Raw genomic sequence first — 27,741 nt, 5'->3', positions numbered from 1 at the left:
GTCCACAAACAGAAAGTGGAAGATGAGAAATGAGGTATTTTGAGTATTGGGGTATATACAATAAGTACTTGTTCATGTTTCGGTTTTTTTGGGGAGAGGGAAAGAGTAGTGAGAGGATGAAAATGCGCTTCGAAAGAGCACCTTTACATACCGATGGGTTCGAACAATAAAGTGAAAAATATTAACAATGAAGGGCAATAACTACAACTATTTGAAATAACTAGTGATAATAATCAGTAAAAGAGAAAAAAGATATACAAAAACAACGAGAACAACTGGTAATTGGGTCGAATAAAAGATGAAGATGAGAAGGAAATGCAGAAAGATGTGGGACAATAATCATAATTATCGCGTGTCGTTTTTTCCATCTATCAACAAAAAAAACAATTACAACTTGGTTTCGAAACGCAATTGAAATAATAATAATGTTCCATACAACAAGTGTTTCCAATATCAGAAATTCAAGTCATAATTTAGAATTGGGGAGAATTGAACAGGGATGAAAATAACCGAATGAATAAAATCACGTATTGCATTTTTCCGGAAACAGGACCATATATTTAAAGCGGAGAAGTTTTAATGAGAGGGAGTGTGAAATAATGTTACATATTACAATGTGGAAGTGGATCTTGGAGATCATTGGAAATCAAACCGGTGAGTTTCGGACACTGTTATGCCTCCGACGGCGATCCAATGTGGATCGAAGTTCATTTTTCTCTGCTTGGAGAACGTCCCGAACAAGGCAACGAACGACTGATTGGCATACTTGATCGTCTGTTTCTTCTTCGAGTTCTTCAGCGATTTCGAGTACTCTGAAATAACACACATTGAACTTTATACGCGATTGGATTATTATCTGAACATAGAAAAAAATCAAACCTCGATGGTGTAAGCGGTGTCCGTGGAGTCATTGATCCCGGTGACTCCGCCCTCTGCAGGTTTCTGAGAAGTTCTTCAGGATTGGGACGACTGAATGCGTTCCGAAGCAATAGAGATGCTTTCCTCTCGACCAGAGACTTTTCTTCATATTCGACGTAGTTTATCAGATCATTGATAACTGCTCGACATGTTTCTCGAACTTCTTTTTCTTCTTTCCTTTGTCGCATAACTTCTTCGGCACGACGTCTCTCAGATTCCCTTGATTTCGCGGACTCTTCGTTTATATTTACACTGTCCGGTGAAATCAGCTCAGAGTGATGATCAACGAAGATGAGAGGGGCAGAAGAAGGACCAGCTGGAACACTTCCAGAAAGTGGGATACCAATAGCAAGGGTACAAGGACGAATTGGATTGGAAGGCGTCGAGTTCTCAGGAATTGGCGAAGTGGATGCTGATGATGTTGTGGCTACATCAAATACACTGGATGATGGAGACACCGAGAATCGCCGAAGTTTTCGAACAGCAGGAGTTGAGGTGGGACTTGCTTGAGGGATAGCAGGTAGGGATCCCCATTCAGCTAGATGAACTGACGCTGGAGCTGTTGAGGTTACAGTGAACGATTTCTTGATGGTCTTCATTGAATCAGTGTTGCTCGATGCATCAAGTGGTCCAGGAGTTGATCCATATGTTGCAGTTAACATAGATGGGGATAAAGATGTGGAAGCAGCAATAGCTGCATCCAAAGAATGCGTAGATCCAGACATCTCACGTAACCGATCATGAATGTCGTGAACAGTTTCGGCGCAAGTAAGAGATGAACTTCTCACAAATCTTTGATGTCTTTCTTTTTGTGATATTTTGGATGAAGATGCAGAAGCCATCAGCGGCCGTTTTTCGTTATTATTGCTTTCAGATTTTGATCCGACTTGCCGATCTTGTTCGGTGTTGATGTCACTTTGATCGGTTGGAGTACTTTCTTCAGATGTCTCAGGCTCGACATCTGAAAAAAGAAGGATACAACAACGTAGACCTGGTGAAACATAGTTAATATAAAGTCTCACCTTCATCTTCATTCTCAGCCTCTTTCTCTTCAGAGCTCTCATCTTCGTTCTTCTTCTTTACGTCCTCAGAACTTCTTTCTTGATCATCAAACGTCACTGTTAACTTTTTGAGAACGTCATCTTTGTTTCGATCACAATATGTTTGAATCTCTCGGAAGTATCGTTCGAACTCGTCCTGATATTCGCGAACCTATAGATATGCAAACACCGGGTATTACCACGTCACAAGCATATTGTCAGTTCTTTTTAGGAGTGGGAAGCGTGCATAATATGAACCAAAATTTTCTAGGTAATCAAAATAAATAGCAGAAAACGTGCCAAAAACATCGATAAACTCAAGACTCTAAATAGTGAGATTTACTACAACTAGAACTCACTTTTTCACTGCTCATTTTAACACATGTGGCATCAATATTTAGAAGTGTAATGGATGTATTCATTTTCATTGCTGAATGGAGAGCAAGAAGGCCAGCAAGAGCTGAAAGAAATATAAATGTTTTTAGTTTCCAGTTGATTCCGGGAACTTACCAATTGGATTATCTCTGATATCAACTCTCAAAAGTGCTACGTTATCTGCAATGCATTCAGCCAGAATGATTGCTCCTTCACAATTAATTCCTGTATTCTGAAGACCAAGCCGATGGAGATGTGAGTTGGAAGCCAATGCTGGTTTTAGTCGAGCAATTCCTTCCACACCTAGATTATTGCTTCCAATGTTTAGAGTCTCAATTTTAGTGTTTTCCGTCTGAATTTTTGAATATTATGATGTGAAATAATTTACACAAAACTAACCAATGCTTCCGCTAAACTCTCCATTGAGGCTCCAGTCACATTATTATTCCACAAAACCATTGCAGATAACGCACTCTTCTCGATTGATTCACGATTTCGGAGGCCTTCACAAATGTGACGAACTCCGGAATCCTAAAAAAACAAATATTCAAAACTCTTTAAATTATCAAGTTTTCTCACCCCGATATTGTTATTCCTCAAATCTAAAAGTTGCAAACAAGTGTTGGAAGTGATCAACTGATAAATATGAGATCCATCTGTTGGTTGCAATCCATTATCTCCCAGATACAGCTCTCGTATTCCTGTATTGTTTTTCAGTGCACATATCAGCACAAGCAAGTTTTTTCCAGACATTTGAGTGTTTTCCAAATGAAGACAGGTCAACGAAGCCGATGGTTGGGCACGAGCCAATTTACAAAGGGCAGGTATGGACCGATCATTGAGATTCGTGTATCGAAGATTGAGCATTTGAAGTGAAATTGCATTCCGAATAGATTTGAACATTATCGTCCAGCCCCTCACATCAATTTGTTTGTTGAATGAAAGGTTCAGACGAACACAAGAATCATAAAACTCGATCATTTCTCCAAGTGATATTGCACACTGCAATTTGGACAATGAGTTGAAGTTTTGAAATTGGAGAATTTTACGGGTATCAACTTTTTGTTTATAAATTATTCAAAGAAACACTCACCTCATCATCTAGAAACGTGTATTCAAAATCGATTGTGTTGAATTGAACTCGTTTAAATACTTCTTCCAGTGCTTCCATCTGTGCGTGTGATACTCGTTCTCCTTTTAAACTGAGCAACTCTTGACGTGTATCCGGACTTTTATGGAAATATCCTATTTGTTTCTCAACTCCAACACTTGGAGCACACTGTCTTCTCTGACAAGCTTCTCGATAACTTTGCAGGATTTCAGCTGAATCAATAGTTCTATGATTTGTGTGGAATATGGAAGACGGAGCATCATGATAACCGGTTATGAGACCAATGTCCGCTGGGAATGATACTGTTCTTGAATGTGAGCACTGTCTTATGCGAGTATCACTTTCAGAATCATCTGTAGAACTGTTGGCTTCTTGGCATACTTTCTTCCGAACAGAAGTTGCCGATGAATGTGATTGTTGTTGGGGTGGCACTGCGAACATTGAGGGAGATGTTGGTGGAATCGGGGATGCCGGTGATGAAGCGGCAGTACCCGTTTCGTACAGGCCGAGAAGGTCCTGTAATTGGATGTTTGTTTTGAAACTACAACAACTTGAAAAGTGCGAATTCTCCTACGAAAAAAAAACAAAGGAAAATTCGAAAGACCAAAAACCGCTCGACGCGGGCGGAGAGCTCGCTGTCACTTTCTCTTTTTGAAATTCTCACCTGTAGACCCGTCAAAAACTTCATCGACATATTCACTTCCAGTTTGTGGAAGAGAATGAAGAGTTTGTGTGTTTACGGAATGGAAAAGCAGAGAAAAATGGAAGAAGAAGAGGTGATGAAAGGTAACAGATAGAATTCTTCTTCTTCGTATCAGGGACCGTTGTTATATAGCACTGGTTCGCGGATCATTTCAGTGCCAGAAGTGAATTGCCATCTGAAATTTATTTTTTTTATAAATAGATGGATGGGAGTCATAGATAGTTGGTCAAGTTTAAGAGAAAGAGGAGATGAGTGTATTAATGGTATTCGATAAATAGTAACTCACCATTAAAAAATTAAAAATAGAATCATGGGTACAGTTTTCAGACAATTACAGTGTAAACCGGATCTAGAGAACGATAGACAATGAACAGACAACTTCCCGTCTAAAGACTAGTTCCTCAAGTGGCTATTCTGGTTTCTCTTTTCGGAAAAATGTATCTAAATTCAAGCCACGTGACTTTTGAAGGCAATGTACTGACGCAAAATGGTGTTCGTCCTCAAAAAAACGGTGTGAGGAGACAAGTATTTAGAAATACTTCAAATATTGCTGCTCAATTTGCGTCAAGCAGTGGGGGCGGAGGCCAAGCAAAAACATTTCTTAGATTCACTTAAAGATGTGTAGTTAATAAAACAAAGAAGCCATTTCTGTCTGGTCAGAGAGTAAAAACACACAGAATATATTGAAATTGACAAGAGAAAGTGAAACAAAAATACTTGTTTTCCGGTTTTTTCACGGAATGAAACATACTCTCAACCCATCATTTTTTTCGGTGATAGCGCTTAGACTATCACTGCATACATAAATAATCGATCAAACATTAATTGAAAGAGTTAGGAACGGAGAGATACGCAGACACACAGATGGACGATGAAAACAAATTTGGGCAGAAAAACCAGAGAAGGAGCACATAAATGGGTGCACGAGAAGAGAGAGATAGAGACAAGTTGGTGATAAGACGGAGAAAGTGACCGGCTAGAAATAGAGAGACTACATATGGAGTGATGAAAAATAGATGAGAAAGAGAAAGGTAAAGTTCAAGTCATAAAGTTTGGTTTGAAAATTTTGAAAAATAGAGCAGAAGTCAGTATTGGATTAGAGTATACACAACCCGTGGGTCAGAAGTATCAGCTTATTCGAATAAATATACTATTTTTGTTAGGGAACTATTGTGAAATGCTCAATTTTAGTGTGCAAATAGAGAAAGAAAGACGATTACTCGGTGTTCACAGGTTTCTCAGACATTTTTCGCAAGGATTACTCAGAAATAGTCGTGAATCGCGGTAGACTGGTCTTAAGCTTTGATGCGACATAAAATATAACCTTGAATGACCGACTATGCTTCAATGCATAATATGGAATAACATCATCTCAGAAACTTCAAATTACAAATCAACTGGAAAGTAAAATCTGAAAATGATCCAATGTAGTAATTTTTCAATCAAAACTGTGAGCATTGACAACATAATGCCTACATTTTATTGAGTTGATACGTGAAAACTACGAAAACAAACCATTGATAACTCGGAAATCATCTAAGACATCAACACTGACAATACTCCGAACTCAGTGTCACAAGTTCACAAAATCATGAAAATTTCCACGAAAACTCATAAAAATTGATGATAGGGGCGAAATGTGATGAACCCGAACGAAATTTTTGAAAAACGAAAAAGACGAAGAAAAAGACAAAAAACACATGTGGAAGGCGACAAAGAACATCTGATGGCTGTGGAGGTCCAATCAGCTTTGTAACAATGTTTGTTATTTGTTCTTGTGCCCCCATCCAATTGTTCACTCTCACTCTCCGCCACGTTTGTTCTTCAATCGGTTAGCAACTTATGGTTGAGAGAGAAAAGAATGAGAGAGAGGATGGGTGATCTATCGAACGGGCGAAAAATGGCGAAAGTTTGTGTGAGAGAAATAGAGGGAGACCCGGTGGAACCATTCGTTTGTTTGCCTTTCGGTCATCGATACATGGAGCGTTTCTTTCAGAAAATGTTTGGGAAAAATGGAGAAAATATAAATGTTGACTGGGAAGGAAAGGGAGAAGTGTTACGCCATTTCCAGAAAATAAACGAGACAAAAGATCAGATTTAAGTTAGAGTTACAAGTAACCCAAATTGATTTTCTAAAAAATTGAGACATGCAGAAAGCCAGAACTCACGCTTGGCAAAAAGTTCAAAACATTATCAACTGGCCTTCTAATGTTCGAGAAATTTCAGTATTAGTTTTTATCGTTTTTAAGGTTTCCAGAAATACAGCTTTTAAATGTATTAGGTATCAAGAAAATAGAAGATATCATGAGCTACGAGCCATTGAACTTTATAATCCTTGACCACATCTCTTGCCAGAACAATATAATATCAAACTAGAGGAAATGCACTGAAAAACAGAATAAAAAGAATAAAATGGTAACTGCTTTGTTTTTTTCAGTTTTTCATATAAATGACTCATCCATCCGTCATTTTGTTCTGAAGATTTTCTTTTCAGATTGTCTATGTCTCATTTCAAACTACAATTTCTTTCAAAAGAATACCTAGAAAATTGTTCTCGAATCAGCAAAAATTGTCATATGACCCAAAAAAAGGAAATGAAGAGAGACGAAAAAGGCGAGAAATACTTTGAGAATTATAGTTTGTTTGGCTTTTGAGTCAGCGTTTTCACAACTTTTGGGAAAACTCTTAGTTGAAAAGTAAAAGAATTAGGAATGAGGAATGAGGAATTCCGACTTTAATCAGAAAAATTATTGTAGAAAAACTGAATCAGTGACTATTGAACGATCAAGGTAAACTGAAAAGCTTGGATTGCAACTATCTCTTTGAAATTAGTAATTTATTTTAAAAAAGAAAGAAAATTACTCTGATTCTAAACAGTTCTTTTGGCTCATATATAGTAAAATGGAGAACTTCTAAGATTAGAATTAGAACAATTGAAGCAATCAGAATAATAGCCGCAAACCCAAGACACCTGAATTTTAAAATCTGACCACGTCTAGAAACGTGAGTACCTCTAAGAGTCACATTGTTTCTTGATTTTTTTATTTCAAAATAACAAATTGTGACCTGTCTCATTAGAACTATTAGAACTACGAATGAAAATTGGGCGAACCAAAAAGGTTGAAAAGTGAAAAGAGTTGACCGAAAGATCATTACGTAATAGTCAATAGAGGGAAAACTGATAGATTTGAGAGGAAAAGAGAACAAACTGATAAGAAACAAGGAAACTCTGAAAAATCAGTGCCAGAAACTTTGGAACCAAACAAAAAAGAAGAAGAGAAAGTGCAAATTTTAAAGTGTAGGTTGTAAAACAAGAAGGCGCCAATTTGTCGTGGCAAAATGGGAAGAAAAAGCGGGGTGCAAAAAGGGGAAAAGGATGGTCATGTACCTGAAAAGAGAGGGTCGCCGTGTCTGTGAATTTAGAGAGAACTAGAGAGAGAAAGAGAGTGGAAAAACGCCAGTGTTTTGACATGTACCAAGGAGTTGGCGGCCCCCAGACAGACGGCTAGGGTGCCAGTGGGAATATAATTTCAAGTGAAGAGAAACAGACAGTCAAAGGGAATATACCATCGCTGGGGGAATCCGGCGGGCAAAAGACGGGCGAGAAGGAGAAGGAAAGGACGGAATAACATCTCTCTTTCTTCATTTCTCTCTTTTCTTTCTTTTCTAGAATCTAGATGTGGAATATAACTATAGAGAAAAAGAGATGAAAAGAGAGTTCAGAGAGAATAGTGTGCTCCTCTGGGCTATGCCGACTGGGGAGAGCTCCGGAGTGCCCCCGAAAATCAATGGGTCCTTGCGTGGTCTCCCTTGGCTCTGCTGCTGCTGCTACTGCTACTTGCCCCCGGCTCCTCTCGCTCCTTCTAGTTCTTCTTCGTTGCAGCAGAGCTCCCTTCTCCCTTCGGAAGGGGAGCTCCACCCCGCCTTCGACGCTAGTCGCCGCAGGCTGTTTTTGGCGCTTTAATCAATTCCTCGTCTTTGTGTCTATGTCTGTTCTTTTGGAAACCGAAGCTGCTCCCAAAAAAGAAACCGAGCTCTCCCAAGATTCTATCTATATGTCCCGACTGAAAATCTCTGAAACTCGAGTAAAAAATGTCCTCCAACTCTTCACTCTAAGCTCATTTGCCTCGCCCCATTGGCATCACATTCAAAACGACGACTCACTTTCAAAAAAAGAGACGCAGAGAGGGCATCGTCCTCTCCTTTCTCAAAAGTCTTTTGATAGATTTGTTTCCACTTTCTTAGTCTTCTTTAGTCATCTCATCCTCACTTTTTCACAAATCTTCTTTTCTAATTTTTGTACTACTACTTCTACTACAACTGGGAACATTTCATGTTTACATATCCCCTAGTCATAAGAGCTTTGAAGAGAAAATAAAGTCTGTTGAGAGTTGAGTGCTTTGCAAAAAGCATCACAAAGTTTCATTGTTTTTGTAAAGATTTAGCCGAACAATAATAAAATAAACAGTTCATAAAAAATTGTGAATTCTAAAAATAATGAGAAACCTCTTACTTTCCCCAATTTTCCGGTGCTATAAATCTAGTGAATCCTTTGTATTCATGTAGAGAATGCTAAAATGTGTTGGGTCTTAATTTTAATGATGATCCCTTTGTCTTCATGACTTCGTCCCGAAAAGCTATTTCTGTAACCCCACTTTAATCCCCCGACTTTTAAGCCTATTCCAGAAACTTTTTCAGTTTTCTCATCAGAAAAAATCCCAGAACCCATAAAATCAGAACGACGTCTACTTTTTTAATTTGATTTTTCTTTTTGTCCGTTTTTTGTCTAGAAGCACATCCCACACTTTAATTAAACTTTTAAGGAAGAACTACGGTATTTTTCGTTCCCCTAAATGCAATTGGCACGTCATGAATAGCTTTTCGAACGTCGTCTTCTTCTTCTTCTTCTTTTCTCCCGAGACTTTTTCTTTTTTCTAATTTCCGTTTTTCTCTTGTTTATCTATACAATAACTACATCCAATATCCGGTACGGGCACATCTTGGTTGCTGTCATTACAGTAGTCGGATCATTCTGGGTTTTATTATTTTCTGTTTTCCTTTATATGAGACACACACACTTTTTCTCACCACTCCGTTATGCTCTCGAAAATATTATTATATGGAGAGCAAAAAAAAGAGAGAAGAAAAGTTGACGTTTCTGATATTCGATTCGATTTCGTTGATTGTTTATTCTCATTGTTTGTATGAAATTGGTCAAGACAGTGAGTGAGAACTTTAATTAACTTCTTTCAAAATTTCAAGTTTTTTAAAATTTCGATGTTTTTGCCTGAATAATTCGAAAGCACAACCCTAATCTCAACCCTTCTACCTCCTTTGATCTGTTCAGGTTTTCTATCCCGATTATATTTGTACCCACGTTCTTTATCTTCATCCACCCCCATAGGTGTTGGAACACCCACTTTCCACTTATGTATTCTCTTCTTGATCATTTTCCTTGATCTTACATTTCTGGATATTCTAGTCCTTCTTACATTCACATATTGTTCCTATTCTTCCTATTCTTAGATGTTCCTTCCGATCACCTCCAAACGCAACAATTCTGCTCGTTAGCGTTGAGTTATCAGTTCTGTAATTAGTGTTCATTCATCCGATTATCTATCATTCCTCGTCTCTTGATACCATTCTTTTCCAAAAATTCTTCCAGCTCTTTTTCAATTCCTTCTTACCCTTTTCTCTCTTTTTTTCAATGTGTGTATGTATTCTATTCGAGTCTCGAATTTCATCCTCTCCCTTCTTCTTCTTTTCTTTTTTCCTCTCCATCTCTCTATCTTTTTTCTTCCTTTTTGCCAATGGCACACTCGCCCTCTATTCGACTCGACTCTCACTCACCACGCTCACTCACCCATCCACGCACACTCTGTGCCCTATACGTAATGTGCGCGTCTCCATCGTCTCCTTTTCCTTGTCATTTTCTTTTTTCCTTATTCTCCATCATCTCCGTCTTCTCATACTTCCATCTCTCACTCTATATCTATCTCATCTTAATATTTTTGTTGCTCTTTTTCTCTTCTGTACAAAATACAATACACGCCCTTTTTTGCAGACTTTTGTGGCACATCTCGCTCGTTCCTTGCACCAAAACCGCACGGTAACACGGATTCTGTCGAGGAATGAAGGAGTAGAAGAGGACTTGTGTCAAAGTGAGAGCCGACGACGATCTTAAGAAGAAAGAAGACGTGAAAGGAGAAGCTGGAAAGGATTCTAAGAAAGGTGTAAACCGTTTGAAGCTTCACGATGGCTCTTCCAAGATTGAGGTTTGTTCTTCTTTATATCCGCTGGATCTTTTATACTTTCTACCCATTTATTCCTTTTCACAGCTGTCAAAACCTACGTCCTATTCTTTGAAACCTAGAAAACCTGGCCTATTCCTAATTTTCCTGTTCATCTACCGTATACCTCTCCCTGTCTCCGCCCCCTCGATGACATTCCCCTAGAGATACTCGCTCTCATTATAAAAACAAAACAACAAAATGATTCAGTGTTCTATGATTGCAACTTTTATGAACCCTCACCAGATCATCAAGTGTTCCGATTTTGTTTTGGAAAGTGAAAACGGTGAAAGTTCCGATTGCAGATGCACTTTAAGTGCATTTTACGATTTCGAAACGTTTTTTTTTGTCTGAAATTTCAAGTATTTTTAGGTGCCAGAAAGTGCAAAGCCGTGCTTATACATATTTTTTCGTCACCAAAAACCCTATAACTAGGCATTCGGACATCTGTAATTTAAGTCGATTGACAAGTAATATTTAACTTTGAAGTTGTTGTCTCTGAGTCAGCTGACTTTCCACCCTTTTTTTGGTCTTGAAATTTTACTTCTCTTGGATTTTCTAAAAACCCGAGCATTTGCTTCATTTTAATACTACATCTCATTTTCATTTGTTTCGGTGTTTCTAACCAATCAAAGTTTTTGTTGCATCCTTTCGCCGGAAAATTCCATGACTAATGGGTGGACTTAGTTTCAGGCGTACAATACAACTTTAAGTTCTAAAAGAATACTTCCAAAAAAGTTTTACAATTGATTAATAGATACAAGAGAAATATACTAAGAGAATATACTAACACTTCTTCATGAGAATTCCATTTTTTCGGATTTACACACTTCTTTTTGTATTTCTACGGATACTGTAACTCTATTTCGAGGTTTTAAACGTCATAATAATTTTAGTTCTCTGGTGGCAAAGCCATTATTTTTTTATTTCGCCTCTGGGAAAGTTTAGATGTTCATAGAATGTCAATCTCTTTGTAGGTATTTAGCTATCCCCAGATTTTTTTTACTTCTGCATAATTCAACAAATCATCGTATAAATTTTGTCAAAGTCAACGTCAAAGGGTCAAAGTATGTTTTTATTCACGATATTAGCTCTCAATTTAGGTATTTTCATTTTTCTTTTAATCTTCCATAGTTGTTCCCTCGGAGTACTTGTTTTTTTTTGAACTTCTGGATTTGTTATACTGTAGGTCTTCGACATATTCTTTTTATGTTTCTGACTAGTTTGGCCACTTATCTCTATCAAAAAACCTTGTTTCATTAAAAGTGTCATACATTCGTTATTATATGCTTCATCTTCTTTTTTCTCCGAACAAATCCACTAAAATTTGGGCAATTTCTATTCGATTCATGTTTCAATGACATGTTGCTAGAGGACGGTCGTCGACAAAAAAAGAAAGAAGGCGTGCTCTTCCTTTTCCGATGCTACTGAGCCAATTTGTCGTTCGTCGTCCTTCATTTTTCATCCGTCGCCCAGCACCGAGTACCAAACACGATTTCTCATTTACATACAAACGTCTCAAAAGACGATTTGAATTCGAAAGCTGCCTGAACGTGCCCTTTTCTTTTTATTCTGGAATACATTTCTGTAGACGACTGCCGATACTCTAATCCACTTTTTTGTGCGTGTTCAAGTACAAAAATCCTTGTAAATCTTATAAAGGGCAAGCACGACAAAAAAAGAAGATATCACACCCGTCTTTTCTAATTCATTCTCATTTCTTCCCTATTCAAACCGTTTTTGAAAGCTGTTCCTTTTGGCAAAAGATGCCACTTTTCAAGCGGTAAGTCAATGAATTCTTTTTGATATATGCATCTAGTGATGCGTCAGAAGCAATTTGTGATGACGGCTCCCAGAGCTTCCACTTCTCTGAACAGGGAGAAGAAAACAAGAAAAAACATTGACAAACGTTGCCTAAATATGTTTGACGCCGTTTTTTTTTCTTTTTCTGATAGTCCCAGAAGTCCTGAGAAGAATCACGTGAAGTGGTGGTGATGGGGGGCCTTCATGGGGTCCGCTCAAACGAAAAAGAACAGAGAAAACGAGAAGGGGAGGCTGTAATATTTTATGTTCCTCTTCCCCTTTTCTCTCTTTTTCTTATTCTTTCATCTGTTTTCTTGTTGTTGTTGTCGTCTATGTGTATATTCTTTCCGCCAAGCTCCATCGGTCCCGCTGCTTTTAGAGGTTTTTTTTTGGGACAGCTCGCTTTTCTTCCTGTCTTTTTCTCTCACTACATTGTGAGCCAGATGTTTTGATGTTCTTCGAGAAGAGAAAAACTTCAGAAAAGAGAAAAGAAATGGAAATAATCCATGTCAAAATGTGAGTACGTTTGCTCCAAATGCAGACTGTAAATGGAAAGAGGCCAGGGATACGGTAGCAAGATGCTCAAGAATGTGTTGACAAAGTCAGACAGATATGTAGAATGTAGATGGGTTTGAGGTTTCTCGAAATTTTCCCAGCGTCTTTGGACTGAAAAAAATTTTCTTTCAAAAAACCTGTATCATAAATTTCCATACTAATTCATTGAAGAATGATGCCATACCGTAAAGCATCTTGAGAATCATCTCATGTCTAAACATGATGTAATGTATAAAAACATAAACAGCAATAAACGTTTAGCCTATGTTGCATAGTTGCTAAATAATAGAAACTAACGTCGACGGTTTTTCTTGGATTTCGGCGCGGCGCACAAATCTTCATTCTCGTCACGAGCTAGTGTCGGCTTTGAGAAAAGAAATTCTAGTTGAAAACTACAGTAACTGACAGTAAGAGGTTGAGCAGAACATTTAATCGCATATTGTTTCAGGGTAAACGCAAGCAACGAGGAACGCCTTGTGCATCCGAACCACATGGTGTATCGTAAGATGGAGATGCTCGTTAATCATATGCTTGATGCAGAAGCGGGAGTTCCAATCAAGACCGTGAAGAGTTTTCTCTCCAAAGTTCCATCGGTGTTCACTGGTCAAGATTTGATCGGATGGATCATGAAGAACCTTGACATGACGGATCTTTGTGAGTTTTTTTTTGTGTGAAATTGTATTATATCAAATGAGTTACTGTTACAGCGGATGCTCTACATCTGGCTCATCTGATTGCGTCACATGGTTATCTCTTTCAAATTGACGATCATGTGTTAACGGTGAAAAACGATGGAACGTTTTATCGGTTTCAAACGCCCTACTTTTGGCCATCAAACTGTTGGGATCCGGAGAATACAGATTACGGTAGGTGACATAGAAAAGAGTGGGATAACATTCAGTTTGAGGTAAAGAGATTGATATTGACCAGCATTAATAGAAAGAGAATTTAACAATAGGTTACGGCACAACTTCCCAAATTATAAGTTCTCAAATCATGAGCAATTCTAACGTTCGGTAATTGTATCAGTTTTTTTCCTTCAAAGATCGTTTATTCCTTCTACTTCCAATAATGCTAACATTCTGAAACCGATTTATCAGCGTTTGGAAATCCGTATAATTTTTGAAATTTCAGCGGTATACCTGTGTAAACGTACAATGCAAAACAAGGCCCACTTGGAACTAGAAGACTTCGAAGCTGAAAATCTGGCAAAACTTCAGAAGATGTTCTCTCGCAAATGGGAATTCGTGTTCATGCAAGCCGAGGCTCAATACAAGTTTGTTATTTTCTTTCCTTTTTTCGTTTTGCACTGCGCTCTGTGTGTTTTTTCGTTTCGGACGGCGCTCGCTCGCACTAGTTTGCAGTGCACAGCTTCTCAGTTTCCACCAACTCATCCACTTACATTGTGTGAATGCGTGAATGACGTCAAGAACGGGGAAAACGAGAAAGAAGAAGAAGACGAAGGCAGTGGCTCGTATCAATTTTCGAAAAAAAAAAAGAGTTTTAGAAAAAAGAAAACATGTAGTTCTACTAGAAGTGAAATGAAGGAAATTAGTTGATAACGAGGGAATAGTCTAGTCGAAAAAAGAAGAAATAACAAAGTTAATCAGAGAAGATCAGAGACGTTTCAGTATTCCCGAAATAAGAACATAATGTCACAAAATTTTGATTAGGATCTAACTAAGACTACGGTAGGTTGGTTTCGAAATGATCGTGGAGATTGATGACCACTACCTACATAATAGTTGTCACATCAACAGTCATGATGACATCTTCTAACCATAATGCTCATTATCGCCCACTCGCTTTGTTCCAGTAGACCACATAAATTTCTATGCCGGTGATTTACCAGATGACGTTATCTTCAAGTTATTACCGACTTTTTACTGAAGCCCATTGCTTTCCGCGGGCAGAATCAAAGCACTTTTTTGGAGAATAGGATGGTAGTGAGAAGCAGTAGGAAAAAGAAGAAGAAGATGGATGTGAATGTGGAGGCGCCGCGGAGAGCCAATCCAAGTAAATTGAAAAAAAACGGTGCCCGGGAGTCGGAAACAATGATGGTGAAGACGTCGAAGAAAGTGTAGATGGATTGGAGGAGAGTAAAAAAAGAATAAGAATAAGATGAAGAAGAAGAATGAGAAGGCGTGACTTCATTTGGATTAGATGCAAAAAATCGGCAAAGAGCTCATTCTGTTCTCACTTTCACTACTTTTCTACCATTCAGCTTATTCCACTTCTTCGGTTTGCTTAACAAACATTATTTCACAAATTCTTGTGTTTTTCTCTTTAAAAACACTACCGTACTCAAACGGAAAATGAATGGTTTTGGAAAGGTTCTACTTCATCTATTCTCCAGAAAATCTGCTGCTAAGAAAGAGAAACGGGTGACAACTGAAGAGGAAAAGTGGGTGATAATCTAGTATCAAATTTGTGATTGTGTCAGTCTGTGGGGAAATTACTTGGTTCAGGTGGTTAGGGAGATTATTCTTTGCAAAGTTTTAATTTGTTGAGAAGACCCCATTTCAGAAAGTACAAGAATCATGTTTTTGTAATCCAAATGTTTTGTCTTAGCGCTTCCGAGTCTTCAAAAGTCTCATATATGTCCTTCCGATTCATCGTCTTTCTGAACTACCCAATCTTACTACTCCCTACTAATTGGTGTGCATTGCGCGTGCTTATTAGACATTCTACGCATCAATTAATCTAGGACGCTCAGAGTCGACAAGAAACGAGATCGTCAGGAGCGTCAGATTCTTGACAGTCAAGAGCGTGCATTCTGGGATGTGCATCGGCCTGTTCCGGGATGTGTAAACACGACAGAAGTTGACTTTCGAAAGCTATCAAGATCTGGACGCCCGAAATACAGTAGCGGAGGGCATGCTGCGTTGGCGGCATCGACGTCGGGGATTGGATGCACTCAATACTCGCAAAGCGTGGCAGCAGCCCATGCAAGTCTTCCATCAACATCTAATGGAAGTGCCACGTCACCGAGGAAAAACGAGCAGGAGCCATCGACATCAAGTGGTGGTGAATCTCCATCAACGTCTTCTGCTGCGGCTGGTTGTTCGACGGCAACGACTTCAGCTCCATCAACGTCAACGCCTCCAATAACGTGCGCTCCATCGTAAGTCAACTGATAGTGGAGATGAATTTTAAAACTGATTAATTTTCAGAACGAGTAATGCAGGATCATTTCGTAATAATTATTATGCACGACCTGGATTACGGCGTTGTACGCAAGTACAAGACACGTTAAAACTTGAAATCTGTCAGCTGAATAGCAGGTTATCAAAGAATGTGTTACGGACGTCTAAAGTTGTAGAAAAGTAAGATTGATAGATATAGTAGAGATTCATTTCATTTATTTCAGTTATCTGGCATATTATGAACAACGACGAGTGTTTGATCCACTGCTAACTCCACCAGGTTCACAAGCGGATCCTTTCCAATCTCAACCAAATCCATGGATCAATGATACTGTTGATTTTTGGCAACATGATAAAATGTACCACATCCTTTTCCCTGATTTCCAATAATTATTGTTTAATTTTCAGTACGGGAGACATTCAAACTCGACGGCTGAAGCTCTGGGAAGACAGTTTCGAAGAGTTGCTAGCTGACTCATTAGGTCGTGAAACTCTTCAGAAGTTCCTTGACAAAGAGTATTCCGGAGAAAATTTGCGGTTTTGGTGGGAAGTACAAAAACTACGAAAATGTAGTTCTCGAATGGTTCCGGTCATGGTAACTGAGATTTACAATGAGTTTATCGATACAAATGCTGCCACGTCACCTGTCAACGTAGATTGTAAAGTGATGGAAGTGACCGAAGACAATCTGAAAAATCCAAATCGATGGAGCTTCGATGAGGCGGCGGTGAGTTCCTGGAACTGAACAGAAGACAGAACAGAAGATTAAATTGGCTTTATTTTTAGGATCACATCTATTGCCTCATGAAAAATGACAGTTATCAACGATTTCTCCGTTCAGAAATCTATAAAGACCTAGTATTACAATCGAGAAAGAAGGTAAGTCACTGCTCGTTACTCTATTTTGCATCTCTATTTCTCTCTGAAACCCCTTTCAGTTCCGGTTTTAGCTTAGTTTGATTCCCACCCTTTTTCCTTCCCCCTGAATGTTTCCACACCCTTTGAGATATGTGTTTTCATACCCATTTCCGATTGAAAGCTTACAAGAATGCTCGCTGACAAATTTTCAGAAATATTTCAGAAATTTCAGAGTTTCGAAAAGTTCGAGCAAAACAATTTACAGTAAAAAAAAAAGAATCTAAACGCATGTTGACTTGATTATGATTATCCCATTGAGAGAACGCTAACACCCTGATTTTGTTCAGTTTCGTCATTTCTCCTAAACGAGACCAAGACCACATTTATGTATATTTCTTGTTTTTAATTCTACCCAAACTAACACTTTTTCGTATTTTAAACAATCACACAATTCCTTTTATTACACCTCCCCTCCAACTCCTTCCATAATCGAAATATTCCAATACTTATCCCCCTGATTTCAAAAATCTTCCTAACTTTGATTCAGACGACGTTTACCTCGTTGATTGCTCGTAAGGCGTCGCGTCGCATCGGTTCGACAATGTCGCGGAGCTCGGCACAGAGCAACAAAACTCTGCATGCGAGCGCCTCTCTTGGCTCGGCGCTTTCCGGTCACGGCTCCTCCTCCACATCGTCAATGCTCACCGCAGGAGGAGCGGCGTCGAGCCAGAATCTACTGCTCGCTCCGCCACAACATCATCTGTATGTGCCCCATTACTAGAGAAGGAAAAAGAAGAAAATGTGGAATGAATGAGCTCATTTTGGGAGAATGTAATTGAGACGGAGATACTATTAAACGGGAGAAAATCTAGTGTTTCTGCACTGAGAAACTGGTGATTTCTTCAGAAGATTTGAAGTGTTCCAGTGCTGGAACTCGCTAATTAACCTTCTATTTCTAAAAGATCAACTCATCACACTCTTCCATCTTGATTCATACATCCTACATTGAATTCTGTCTCAATTACCCCTTGTCTCTCTGAAGTCGTCATTGGTCACATTGGTCACGTCCACATTTAAACACGAGCAATCACTTCACTCACTCTGTTGCCACTAATCACTCTGTCTTGTTCACTGTCCTTGTCTGCTGTTTCATTGAATTTTTTTGAAAATCTTGAAAGCATGCTCTCTTTTGGTTTTGACCTGCGTTTTGTTGATCACAATGCACGGCTTCAAACTGCACAAAAGTTTGAAAAAATTAAGTGTTAAAGTTTATTTTCTTTCTCTTTCGGGTGAATTTGCTCTGAGTCTCTTGCTTTCTTGAAATGTGATTGTCTTTTCTTGTCTTTCTTCTTTTGCTCTGTTGGTTCTGCTCCTGTCTTTTTGAAATCTTGAATCTCTTTTTCCGTCACTAACACTTTATCAACAAGATTCCAGATTTCAAGAAGTTCAGTGTCTGCCTTTTACCTTCTATTCCAAAAACCCCGCCCCCTTGGCCCCAGCTTTTCTCAAATTTCAGTTTCAGATAAACTCAATATCATGATATTTCAGGTAAATCAAAAAGGTCCAAAGAGTTTCTTAACTGGAAATTTGCCATCATTCTCGAATGCAGTTCGAACAAATCTTCATGTCGGACAACAAGGATCCTCCTGTTCTCCAACTTCAAATGCTCCTCCATGAGAATGGAGTCTAATCCAATTAATTTCTTCAACAAAAAAAGAGAAAAATAGTCGATTTTCATTTCTATCGGTCGCTTTTAGATGGGTTTTCATATAGCTTCCGCATTCATTCGTTTGTCTTTTCCCATTTCTTTTTCTTGTTTTTCCTCCCACGTGTTCGTTATAGAACACTAGCTATGGTGATGTAATCACGCTCTATTGATAACTATCAGTTCGTCAATAGAGCGCGTTTTCTTTATTTGGCTTTCCCGCGTGGATTTAACAACAGCAAAATAATGTATTTCTTATTTGACTTCTCTTCTGAATAATAGGTCAAAACGAAACAAATACAAAACAAATGTTATTGTTTAGATCCACGTGGAATTCAAAGATTTGCCCTGATCTTACTGATGATGCTTTTCATTGTAATCGCTTTAAAATTGTTCCAAATCATGCACCAAAATTCTCGAAAATTTGAAAAATAACAAAATGGAATTGCGCCCCATGGAGAAACTCGTTTCATGATAGAGCGTATTTCTTATTTTGAATATTTTTTTTCGAATTTCTCTCCACATCATTTTCTTCTTTGTATTTTTTCTCTATGTCACTCAATCATTTTCCGGTTACTCAATAATTTCTGATTCATCTTTTTTCTCGTCCTCACTCAACAAATTGCTCTTTTTTCCTCAAAACAATTATAGTCTGCCCTCCGAATTCACGCATTTTCAGCACATTCCGTTTCTTCTCATTTTCTTTGTCTGAAAACACTAAAATTTTTAAAAAAAACTTTAAAAATCTAGATCGCAATTTCATTCAAAATTAGTTACGAATATTCGTTTTCGGCTAAAAGTTTTATTAGTACCGCTTATTTTTGTCCTTCTGCTGCATTTACATTGTATTAATATTATTGTCTCAATCTTTTCTGATTTGGTAAATTTGGTTTTTTGTCTCCAATTTTGTCAGAGTTTCTTCACTCCCCACTTTTCATGTATTTTCTTCGACGATTCTCTCATGCGAAAATTGATGACCTCTTTTATGAATAAATCCTTCTGGAATTTTTACTGAAAACGGAAATACAGAGAAAAATCGAATACATCAGAAAAAAGAAAAATGCATTGAAAACACATTCAAGGGGAATCAGAAGGCGGAAGAGGAATGTCGGTCTGCTTTTGCTTCGCACGTTCTCGTTCCCGTCTCTCTTGAACTTCAATGTATCGAAGCTCTTCCCGAACCTGGAAAATAATTATGTAATAACAATGAAATTACTCAAGTGTTCTTGCCTTCTGAGCAATTTCAGCCTCCCTTTTACGATCGTTCTCTTCTTTTGCCATATCTTGTCTGGTTTTCTTCAGAACTTGACTCATCTGCATTTTGACTCTTTTAGCTTGTTCTGCTTTTCGTTGCTCTTCTTCATCTTCTTCATCACTACTACGATCATTAGTAACTGACGACTGCCTGCGCTTATCTTTCACCAATTTCTTTGTCAGTTTCACACGTCGTTTTCGGTTTTCGATTTCAATTTTCTCCTTTTCAGAATCCGACATACTCGATCTAAAAATGGAATAATGATTTCCGCTTTTAGGTTTGAACTGATTTACCTGATTTCCAGCATTTTTACATCATCGGATTCACTTTCCTCACCGCTACTTTCTCTTGGCTCAAAAACTCTAACCGGTTCGTCGGGAATTCGATCAGAACAGACGGTTTTCACGCTCTCGCTTTTTCCCTTACTTCCTGATCGTCTTTTTCTTTCACTTCTGTCTTCTCTTGATCGATCACGATGACGTTCATTGGATCGTTGCCGTTTCCGACTGTTGCTTCGGCTTCTTTGACGTTTTCTGCTGGAACTTCGACTTCTGTGACGTCTTCTACTCGTGCTTCGGCTTTTATAACGCCTTCTCGTGGACTCATACTTTCGATCGTTCGATCGGCTACGCTTTCTATCTCTGGAGCTTCTACGACGATCACGTGAACGACTTCTTTTACGGTCTCTGCAAAAAAAAAAACAACACTCAGCTTTTTCTACCGCTTCACTCACCTAGAACTTCTTCTGTTTCTGGATGTACTTCTCCGTCTGGATCCACTTCTTCGACGTCTATAACGATCTCTGGATCTCGACCTGCTTCTTCTCGGAGGTGATCTAGTTCTTGACCGACTTCTTGAATAACTATGTGCTCTTCTATTGACACTGTTCCCAGTAACTTTTAGGTTACCCCAATCAACTTTATCATCATCATCTTTTCGACGATTTTGTGAAAGTTTTAGAATTTTTCGATACTCTTCCGATGGAAGTTCCGGTCCAACAGTTTCTTTTTTAACTTCATCATCACTATCACGATCTGCTCCTCCTCCAAACGTGGTGATAAATTCCGCTTTGGCACGGCGATCGTCGTCATTATCACTCCCTTCCATATCTTTTATCATCTCATCGATTTTCGATTTTTTCTGACTTTGATTGATGAATCCCAAGAGAGTGGCAGTGGCGCCGTTTTCAGAAACAACCATTCCTTTCTTTCCGACAATTGCTTGACGTTGCTGACGAAGGAGCATTCGCTCATGTTTTGATTCCCGGCCCTGAAATGTCATCTTGAAATGTTGAGAAAGAAAAATGCATGCAATCTTTTACAGAATATTGAAGTTTTAAGCAGTTTAAGTTGTTAAGCAGATGAAATTGATAAACGTTTGAAATTAAAGTTTCTGTGGGAAACGAAGCCCCGAAACTGACTGGATTCGGAAAATATAGTTCGCATCTCAAAAATGTTCGATTTTCGCTCAGCAAGCTTCAGGGCTTCGTATTCAAAAATTGAATTGGAATTACTTATGGAAACATGGGTTACGGACAGAGAGCTGCGCTTTTTGTCGATCAATCTGTTTGAGTTGTGCAGCGTCGCGTAACGCTTGCTGATCTGCCTTAAGAAGAGCGCAGAAAAGACCGCGTCTAACTCCGAACTCTTCTCCACTTTTATTCACTGTTCGTTGTGTCTCCGGAGTCAAAACTGATGTGTCAAGGTCGACGTCTGAAAAATGTGCGTTTTTATAATCATTTCATATAAAAAATTGTGTAACCTAAATCTTGCATGTCATCTATTTCTTCATCTTCGCTTTCTTCATCCGAGTTTCCTTTGTCCGTTTTTCCGCCTTTAACAACTTCTGAATCTTCGTAACTGAACCCAATCATAGATTTTTTCTCGGCTGATTTCTTCTTCTTTTCAGCTTCTAACTTTTTCGAATGTTCTTTTTCAGCGTACCAAAATTCACGATCAGCTATCTTTTTCAGGTAACTTTTCTCTGACACGCCTTTGTAGTCATTGATGATTAGCACACGATAGCGTTCAAAATCAGTTACAATCTGCTCTTTCTCATCAACGATTTCTTGTTTCTTTTTTGGAATAATATCGTCATCATCCATTAAATCCATTTTAGAAAGATGTGATCGAACATCAAATCTGTCGATTGTAATTGACGAATCCCCTTGCCATGGCCGCAGAATATTGGAGTCTTCAGCTGCCCGAGCGATCCCTAAATCAGCATGAACTTGTGCTTTTCGCCCGTGAATTTGCATGAATTGTTCTGGATCTTTTCTCTGTAATAAAAAAGAAGAATTATTTCCTTGTTGAATGCTTATTAACTTTCAACGTACCACATTCTCAAAGTATCTCCGTTTTCTTTCAGCTCTTTTTGACTGATCGATCATCGTCGTACGCAGGATTTTCTCCTGCCGTCGGGCTTCGTGCCACATTTTCTGTTTTAATTATTTTTTAGTTTCTTATTCAATATCATTACGAAAATAATGGAAAAATATAAATAGAAAATCTAGAAAAAACATTAAGTATGTGTGGATTTACGCTAAACAACACGCTCAAGGCGGGAGACTGGAGCATCGTTGCTCGCAGATTTTTTGGAGGGTTTTTCAAATACTATTTTCAAAATGATGAATGAAAGTAGTTTCTGCAATTATAAATGAATCAACAGCAAAACTATTGATTAGAAACTTTGCGTTCAGGTTCGCTATGTATAATATTAACTACACAACGGGGCCTTGTTGTGACTGTGTTCGAAGTTACACCTCAGCACCCACTCATTATCTAACTGTTCTTTTACTACACCCCCAAAATAAATAGAAACTGGACCATAATCTGAAATGTACACATTGAAAAAAAACTTTTGAAACTTCTCAAAACTTTCCCTTTATTTTGCCTTTCTTCCTACCAAAATGATGCGAAAAAGAGGACAATGCCATCTCGACCATCTCGACCTCTAATACTTTCCTGTTTACACCTTTTTATTTTTCATTCATTGAACATTGTTCTGAGTCTTTCCATTGTTAGACGAAAAGACCTTCCACGTCAGTCTATACGCTTAAGTTTCTAATCTGATTTTTTGAAGGTACTCTCGGGTGAAATGACCTCAACGAGTGGCTATAAAATGAAGATTCAGAAAGGAGACCTGTTGTTTCCCGTATTTTGCTGTTTTTTTAAATTTCTATTTCTATAGAAAATAGTGCTTGTAAATACTTTTAACTCAAACTTTTATTTCAGATATTCATAATGATCTCAAACAGTATTCGGATACTGTTATTGTCATCTTTTGTTTCAGCAGGTGATTTTTTCCAGAAAATTCAATAATTTGGCTTTATGCATCATTCTAGTATGGTCTCTAAACTGCCGTCAGGAAAAAGACACCGGAATTAACTGCGACAACAATCCAATCACATTAAAGTTTTATTTTGATATGAGAACAAGTGAGTTATTTTTGTTAGAACTTTAAATCTTTTTATTTTCTGAAATGTTCAATTCCTAGTATTTGATATTATTCATTATCATAATATTCAGATGTCTGCCAACCACTTTTCTATCGGGGATGTGGTGGAAATGATAACCGATTTGATACAAGAGAGGAATGTAGTGATGCTTGTGTTCCTCAAAAAGCAGGAAAGAAGAAACTGAAAATAGATAAAAAAGAGAACGAAGAAGCAGATCCAGAAGCTGTCGAAGAGGACGACGAAGAGGATAGTGAGGAAGAAGAAGAAATTGAGAAAGATATGAGTCTTATGGGTGAGTATATTGATTAAGAACCTAAATAATATTCACGAGTCCGACACAGAATCTCTCAAAATGCAACTTTCAGTCAATGTTTGTAAACTTCCCACCGATGCAAAAATTGACACAAAAGCTCAAAAGTGTGATAATGGTTGCCCAACTGGATATCGATGCACAAAGAAAAACTTCTGTTGCCCATACAAAGATCATGTTTGTGCACTTCCCGCTGCTTCTGGTTCGGAACGTCTTGCGTTCAAACACTACGGTAGATACGCATATCAACCAGGACTTAAAAACTGTATTAGATTCTCATATTTTGGGCAAGGGGGCAATTTTAATAACTTTTTGACTTATAATGATTGTAAAAAGTTTTGTATGTCTTCTGAATAAAACCCGTTTTATTGTGAGAAATCTGAAAAAATACAAAGAAAGTCTCAATTAACAAGTTTAGGCGATCTGTTATGTCGAATTCGATGATTTTCCTCCAAAACATTTGATAACATTTGATCCAACTGGGCAATTGAGTAACGTCTTGGAACTGGTTTTACCATATTCAAGTCCATGAATTTCTCCTGAACGAAATCCAACTTGAAACGTTTATAACAAATAAACAATTTACTTTATTCTTGCCATTTACTAGTTTCCCCATTTTAGGAAGTGTTCCCGAGGAGAATCGTTGAATCATATTTTCAATGGTCACTCGTTGTGGTGAATCATTTGAACCAGTTTTGAACACATTGTATTGCCATCTGAATTACAGAAAAGTTACAGATGAGCCATGTTTGTTTTAGACCTACTGGTTAACCACTGCCAGACAAAAAGCAGGTGAACCATCCGAGTTGTTGTGGTCTGGAAACGTCCAGTGAACTTCTGAAAACCGGATTTTATGTATATGATTATATGTTGACCTAAAACGGATACCTTTCGAAACGAGAGCCGGATTTCTTATGACAAGAACTCCCCACGTTCCACCGTAAATATCTTCTAGAATTCTCCGAATCATTTGCATTTGGGTCACTGCATCTTTGGTAGTTTCAGCCGCTCGCTGAATTACTGATCGTATTGGAGTAGTTGGACAATTGTTCAGCCCTAAAAATACACGTGTGAAACAAGAGGAAAGCATTTAAGGGTCAAATAACATAACAGTTAAACTCGAAAAAAAGCTTAATTTCTAATTTGAACGTTCGAGTTTACGAAATTTCTTGGTCAGCAAATGTTTCGGATTCTTACTAACCTGAACAAATCTTAGAAAATCCAAGAATCAAGAGGAGTAGTGACCACAACGTCGTCATACGTGAAACCAGTAACCAACCAAATGAAGAGAATTGTGGAAAAGAGAGGAAACTCGAAAATAGGCTACGACAAGAAGTGAGTGGCTACTTGTACAGTGTTTGTAACAATTTTGGTTGTATTCAAGAAAAATGAAAGAGGGAGAAATTACTGGTTAGAGTGTTTCAAAATGACACCTATTTGAGAGAAAAAAGGAAATGTGAAAGGTCAATGGGTTCGCATGGAAAAATGAAGCTGAAATTTTTTTAGTTTTAGTTAGTGGTGTAGAAGTTATGCAGAGATGAAAAGATCAGTTTCTTGAGGGGTTTCAGGTACATGAATAAATTATTTTGGATATCAGTTTCTGATAGAGCGTGTTATATTTGTCTGTTTAGTAATCCGAGATGTCAGCTTCCTTGAAGTTTCAGCCCGACTATCTGTAATTGACGAAAAGACAAACCTATTAGATGCGGTTAATCCAATCACCTGAAAGTATTCGGCTCCGCGACAATTCGCAACTGCGACATTCCGCAACTGCGACATTTCGCAACTCACGTAGGTTTCGCAACTGCGACACTTCGCAACTGCGACATTTCGCAACTAGCCATTTCGCAACTGCGACATTCCGCAACTACGACATTTCGCAACCACGACGTTTCGCAACCACACCGCATTTGCATATTTAGGTCAGTTGAAAATGTTGAAACCGAAGGGTCTGGGAACATATTTGAAAACATTAAATAGAAGAAAAAGTTATCTGACCCATTTTTAGACAAAATTAGGTTAAACTATTGCTAGTTCTATGGTTGCGAAACGTCGTAGTTGCGAAATGTCGCAGTTGCGAAACGTCGTAGTTGCGGAATGTCGCAGTTGCGAAATGAACAGTTGCGAAGTGTCGCAGTTGCGAAACCTACGTGAGTTGCGAAATGTCGCAGTTGCGGAATGTCGCAGTTGCGAATTGTCGCGGAGCCAAGTATTCTCTTTCTTCCTTTTGTCAAAGAGTTTTGAAATCTCACTTCGAGTTTCCCTCAATTTTATTCAACCAGAATTTTCTTGTTTAATTTTCCCGTTTCCTTCCTTTTTCCTTCCTCACTCTTATTCTTATCTTTCAATTTCTTCCAACAAACAACCTATTTACTTCTCTTTCTCTCTGTCATTCTATTTCTCTCGATTCTCTTGCTCATCACTATTTCTCGAATAGTTTCTTGCTGTAGCACACTATTTACAATTCATCAAATGGCATCAGAAAGTGAATCTTCTTATTTTCTAGGAACTCTGAACTATTACTACAACTTGTTACTCATGGTCAGTTTGAACTTGAAATCTTTTTCATGCAATATCCAAAATATGTAGACAACTAAAGGAAGATGTATTGTTGTGACAGTTTTGGTGACGGCTGGAAGTATTCTGTTGTATCGATGGAGAAATGAAAATAACAAGAAACAGATCACTCCGGAAGTACAAAAAGTTCCCGATCTCAATGAACTGCATCGTAAGATGAGAGAAGAAAGAGAGCGGGAAGAAAGGTTAATAGTATTAGAATAGAGTTTGTGACTAATTATTTACATATCAGGCAATACGAAGAAGAGAGAAATTTGAAATTATCTCGTAGGAATGAGGAAAAACGAGCTAAAACGGAGAGAAGTAACATGGAAATAACAGTGAATGATAGAGAAGATGAACTGAATTTCATGAGGAAAAAGCATGAAATCGAGGAGAGAATGAGAAAATTAATGGAAGAAAAAAGGAATGATCAGCTTGTGAAAGATAAGGTATTTGTAGATTTCAAATAGAGATACGATGTCTTTGAATGTATTCACTTTTTTAGCTAGCAAGTTTGGACCAAGAACGATTAAGAAATCAAGGGAAGTTGGCATTGGAAGGAATAGAGAGAAACATAGAAAGGCGGGCCGTTTTTAACGTTTCCAACTTATAATTTTATTTTTAGATCACGAGAAATTCACAGGAGAAATGTGGCAGAGTTGGATAACAAATTTCATGAAAATCAAGACATTTTTGAAAAACAAGAGTCATTGAGGAAAGAAGAAATATTGGAGCAAGAGGAGAGATTTGAGAGAAGAAGGCGTGAAATTGAAGAACAGTTAGAAAGAGATTTAGAAGAAATGAGGAGAAGAAATCAACAGAGAAGAAATGAAATGGATGAACAACTTCGTCAAATTCGTATGATTCTTCAGATGAAAATCTGGAATGAAGTTATAGAATCAAACTGGACCAAACGATTGAATTCGTTGAGATCATCAAATCAGGATATAGAAAAACTATACTCTCAAATGACGAGAAATCAAGATAGACAGTTGTTGAAGTCTCAAACAAACAGTTTACTGGCAGCAGTGGATCATCAAAAAACTCTTATGGAAAACGAGAAAAATGAAATGGAAAGGATGTATAGAGAATATGGAAAATCATTCTTATTAGTTATCAAGGATTCAGTCGACGACGTCAGTTCTCAATGTGACAGGACATTATACGTATTGAAGGTAAACCCATACACTCGAAATGAGAAACGTGTCCGATCAGAAGTCTAGTCGTTTTATTAGGACTCGTTTTCAATATCCAGATCTCTGCAGTAAATTTGTTTTACAGCATGAACCAACGAACTCTGCTAAAATTGATGAATGTGTGGCTGCTCTTTCAAAGATTACCATGTCGATCCCAACACTTGCAGAGCTGAAACGTCAATGGAAAGATGGAATGGTGTAATCACATTTATAAATGACCTGCATGTTTTGTTTCACAGAATAAAGATTTTCACGAAAGAATGTGTAACTAGTTGAAAATGTAAAGAGTTTTTATAATCTTAACCATACTTTTTCTAAGCTTCAAGAAGGCTATTGGTATTTCAGCATATTTTGTAGCCAATTTTTGTTTTTGGTCATTCTTACATCAAAAAATGTGATCTAGATACTCCATTCGGTTCTAACTTTTCTTGTTACGCAGTTCTCATTTTTCTTAAATTGC

The 27,741-nt window shown here is 38.0% G+C and overlaps 7 protein-coding genes across 7 annotated transcripts; 3 read left to right on the top strand and 4 right to left on the bottom strand.

The window, feature by feature from the left end:
- Window positions 1–646: 646 nt before the first annotated feature.
- GCK72_018313 (uncharacterized protein) lies at window positions 647–4,138 on the bottom strand (the record flags this gene model as incomplete). Its single annotated transcript, XM_003114325.2, has 9 exons — window positions 647–812; window positions 880–1,879; window positions 1,941–2,130; window positions 2,318–2,418; window positions 2,469–2,685; window positions 2,733–2,864; window positions 2,913–3,335; window positions 3,427–3,960; window positions 4,109–4,138. 9 exons carry the CDS (start codon window positions 4,136–4,138, stop codon window positions 647–649), a joined length of 2,793 nt encoding a protein of 930 aa, XP_003114373.2.
- Window positions 4,139–13,286: 9,148 nt separating this feature from the next.
- GCK72_018312 (uncharacterized protein) lies at window positions 13,287–17,580 on the top strand (the record flags this gene model as incomplete). Its single annotated transcript, XM_003114205.2, has 9 exons — window positions 13,287–13,449; window positions 13,503–13,661; window positions 13,930–14,071; window positions 15,512–15,919; window positions 15,969–16,121; window positions 16,166–16,300; window positions 16,350–16,668; window positions 16,728–16,820; window positions 17,347–17,580. The coding sequence occupies 9 exons, from the start codon at window positions 13,287–13,289 to the stop codon at window positions 17,578–17,580; spliced, it is 1,806 nt and encodes a 601-aa protein (XP_003114253.2).
- A 2,001-nt stretch (window positions 17,581–19,581) lies between these two features.
- GCK72_018311 (uncharacterized protein) lies at window positions 19,582–20,066 on the bottom strand (the record flags this gene model as incomplete). The annotated part of the gene is made up of 3 exons (XM_053732488.1): window positions 19,582–19,686; window positions 19,735–20,005; window positions 20,053–20,066. The coding sequence occupies 3 exons, from the start codon at window positions 20,064–20,066 to the stop codon at window positions 19,582–19,584; spliced, it is 390 nt and encodes a 129-aa protein (XP_053581401.1).
- Window positions 20,067–20,161: 95 nt separating this feature from the next.
- GCK72_018310 (uncharacterized protein) lies at window positions 20,162–22,193 on the bottom strand (the record flags this gene model as incomplete). Its single annotated transcript, XM_053732487.1, has 6 exons — window positions 20,162–20,445; window positions 20,493–20,612; window positions 20,668–21,028; window positions 21,296–21,471; window positions 21,521–22,037; window positions 22,095–22,193. 6 exons carry the CDS (start codon window positions 22,191–22,193, stop codon window positions 20,162–20,164), a joined length of 1,557 nt encoding a protein of 518 aa, XP_053581400.1.
- A 992-nt stretch (window positions 22,194–23,185) lies between these two features.
- Window positions 23,186–23,883, top strand: GCK72_018309 (uncharacterized protein; the record flags this gene model as incomplete). Its single annotated transcript, XM_003113904.2, has 3 exons — window positions 23,186–23,195; window positions 23,287–23,508; window positions 23,582–23,883. 3 exons carry the CDS (start codon window positions 23,186–23,188, stop codon window positions 23,881–23,883), a joined length of 534 nt encoding a protein of 177 aa, XP_003113952.2.
- Window positions 23,884–23,927: 44 nt separating this feature from the next.
- On the bottom strand, window positions 23,928–24,785 carry GCK72_018308 (uncharacterized protein; the record flags this gene model as incomplete). Its single annotated transcript, XM_003114021.2, has 5 exons — window positions 23,928–24,065; window positions 24,113–24,242; window positions 24,291–24,363; window positions 24,415–24,582; window positions 24,728–24,785. The coding sequence occupies 5 exons, from the start codon at window positions 24,783–24,785 to the stop codon at window positions 23,928–23,930; spliced, it is 567 nt and encodes a 188-aa protein (XP_003114069.2).
- Window positions 24,786–25,998: 1,213 nt separating this feature from the next.
- On the top strand, window positions 25,999–27,483 carry GCK72_018307 (uncharacterized protein; the record flags this gene model as incomplete). Its single annotated transcript, XM_053732486.1, has 6 exons — window positions 25,999–26,067; window positions 26,116–26,288; window positions 26,336–26,534; window positions 26,591–26,667; window positions 26,711–27,260; window positions 27,367–27,483. The coding sequence occupies 6 exons, from the start codon at window positions 25,999–26,001 to the stop codon at window positions 27,481–27,483; spliced, it is 1,185 nt and encodes a 394-aa protein (XP_053581399.1).
- Window positions 27,484–27,741: the final 258 nt, after the last annotated feature.

Source organism: Caenorhabditis remanei, chromosome V, assembly GCF_010183535.1.
Source record: "Caenorhabditis remanei strain PX506 chromosome V, whole genome shotgun sequence".
Taxonomy (NCBI): Eukaryota; Metazoa; Nematoda; class Chromadorea; order Rhabditida; family Rhabditidae; genus Caenorhabditis; species Caenorhabditis remanei.
Note: the sequence above shows the minus strand (reverse complement) of the source record. Positions and strands in the feature narration are given on the sequence as shown.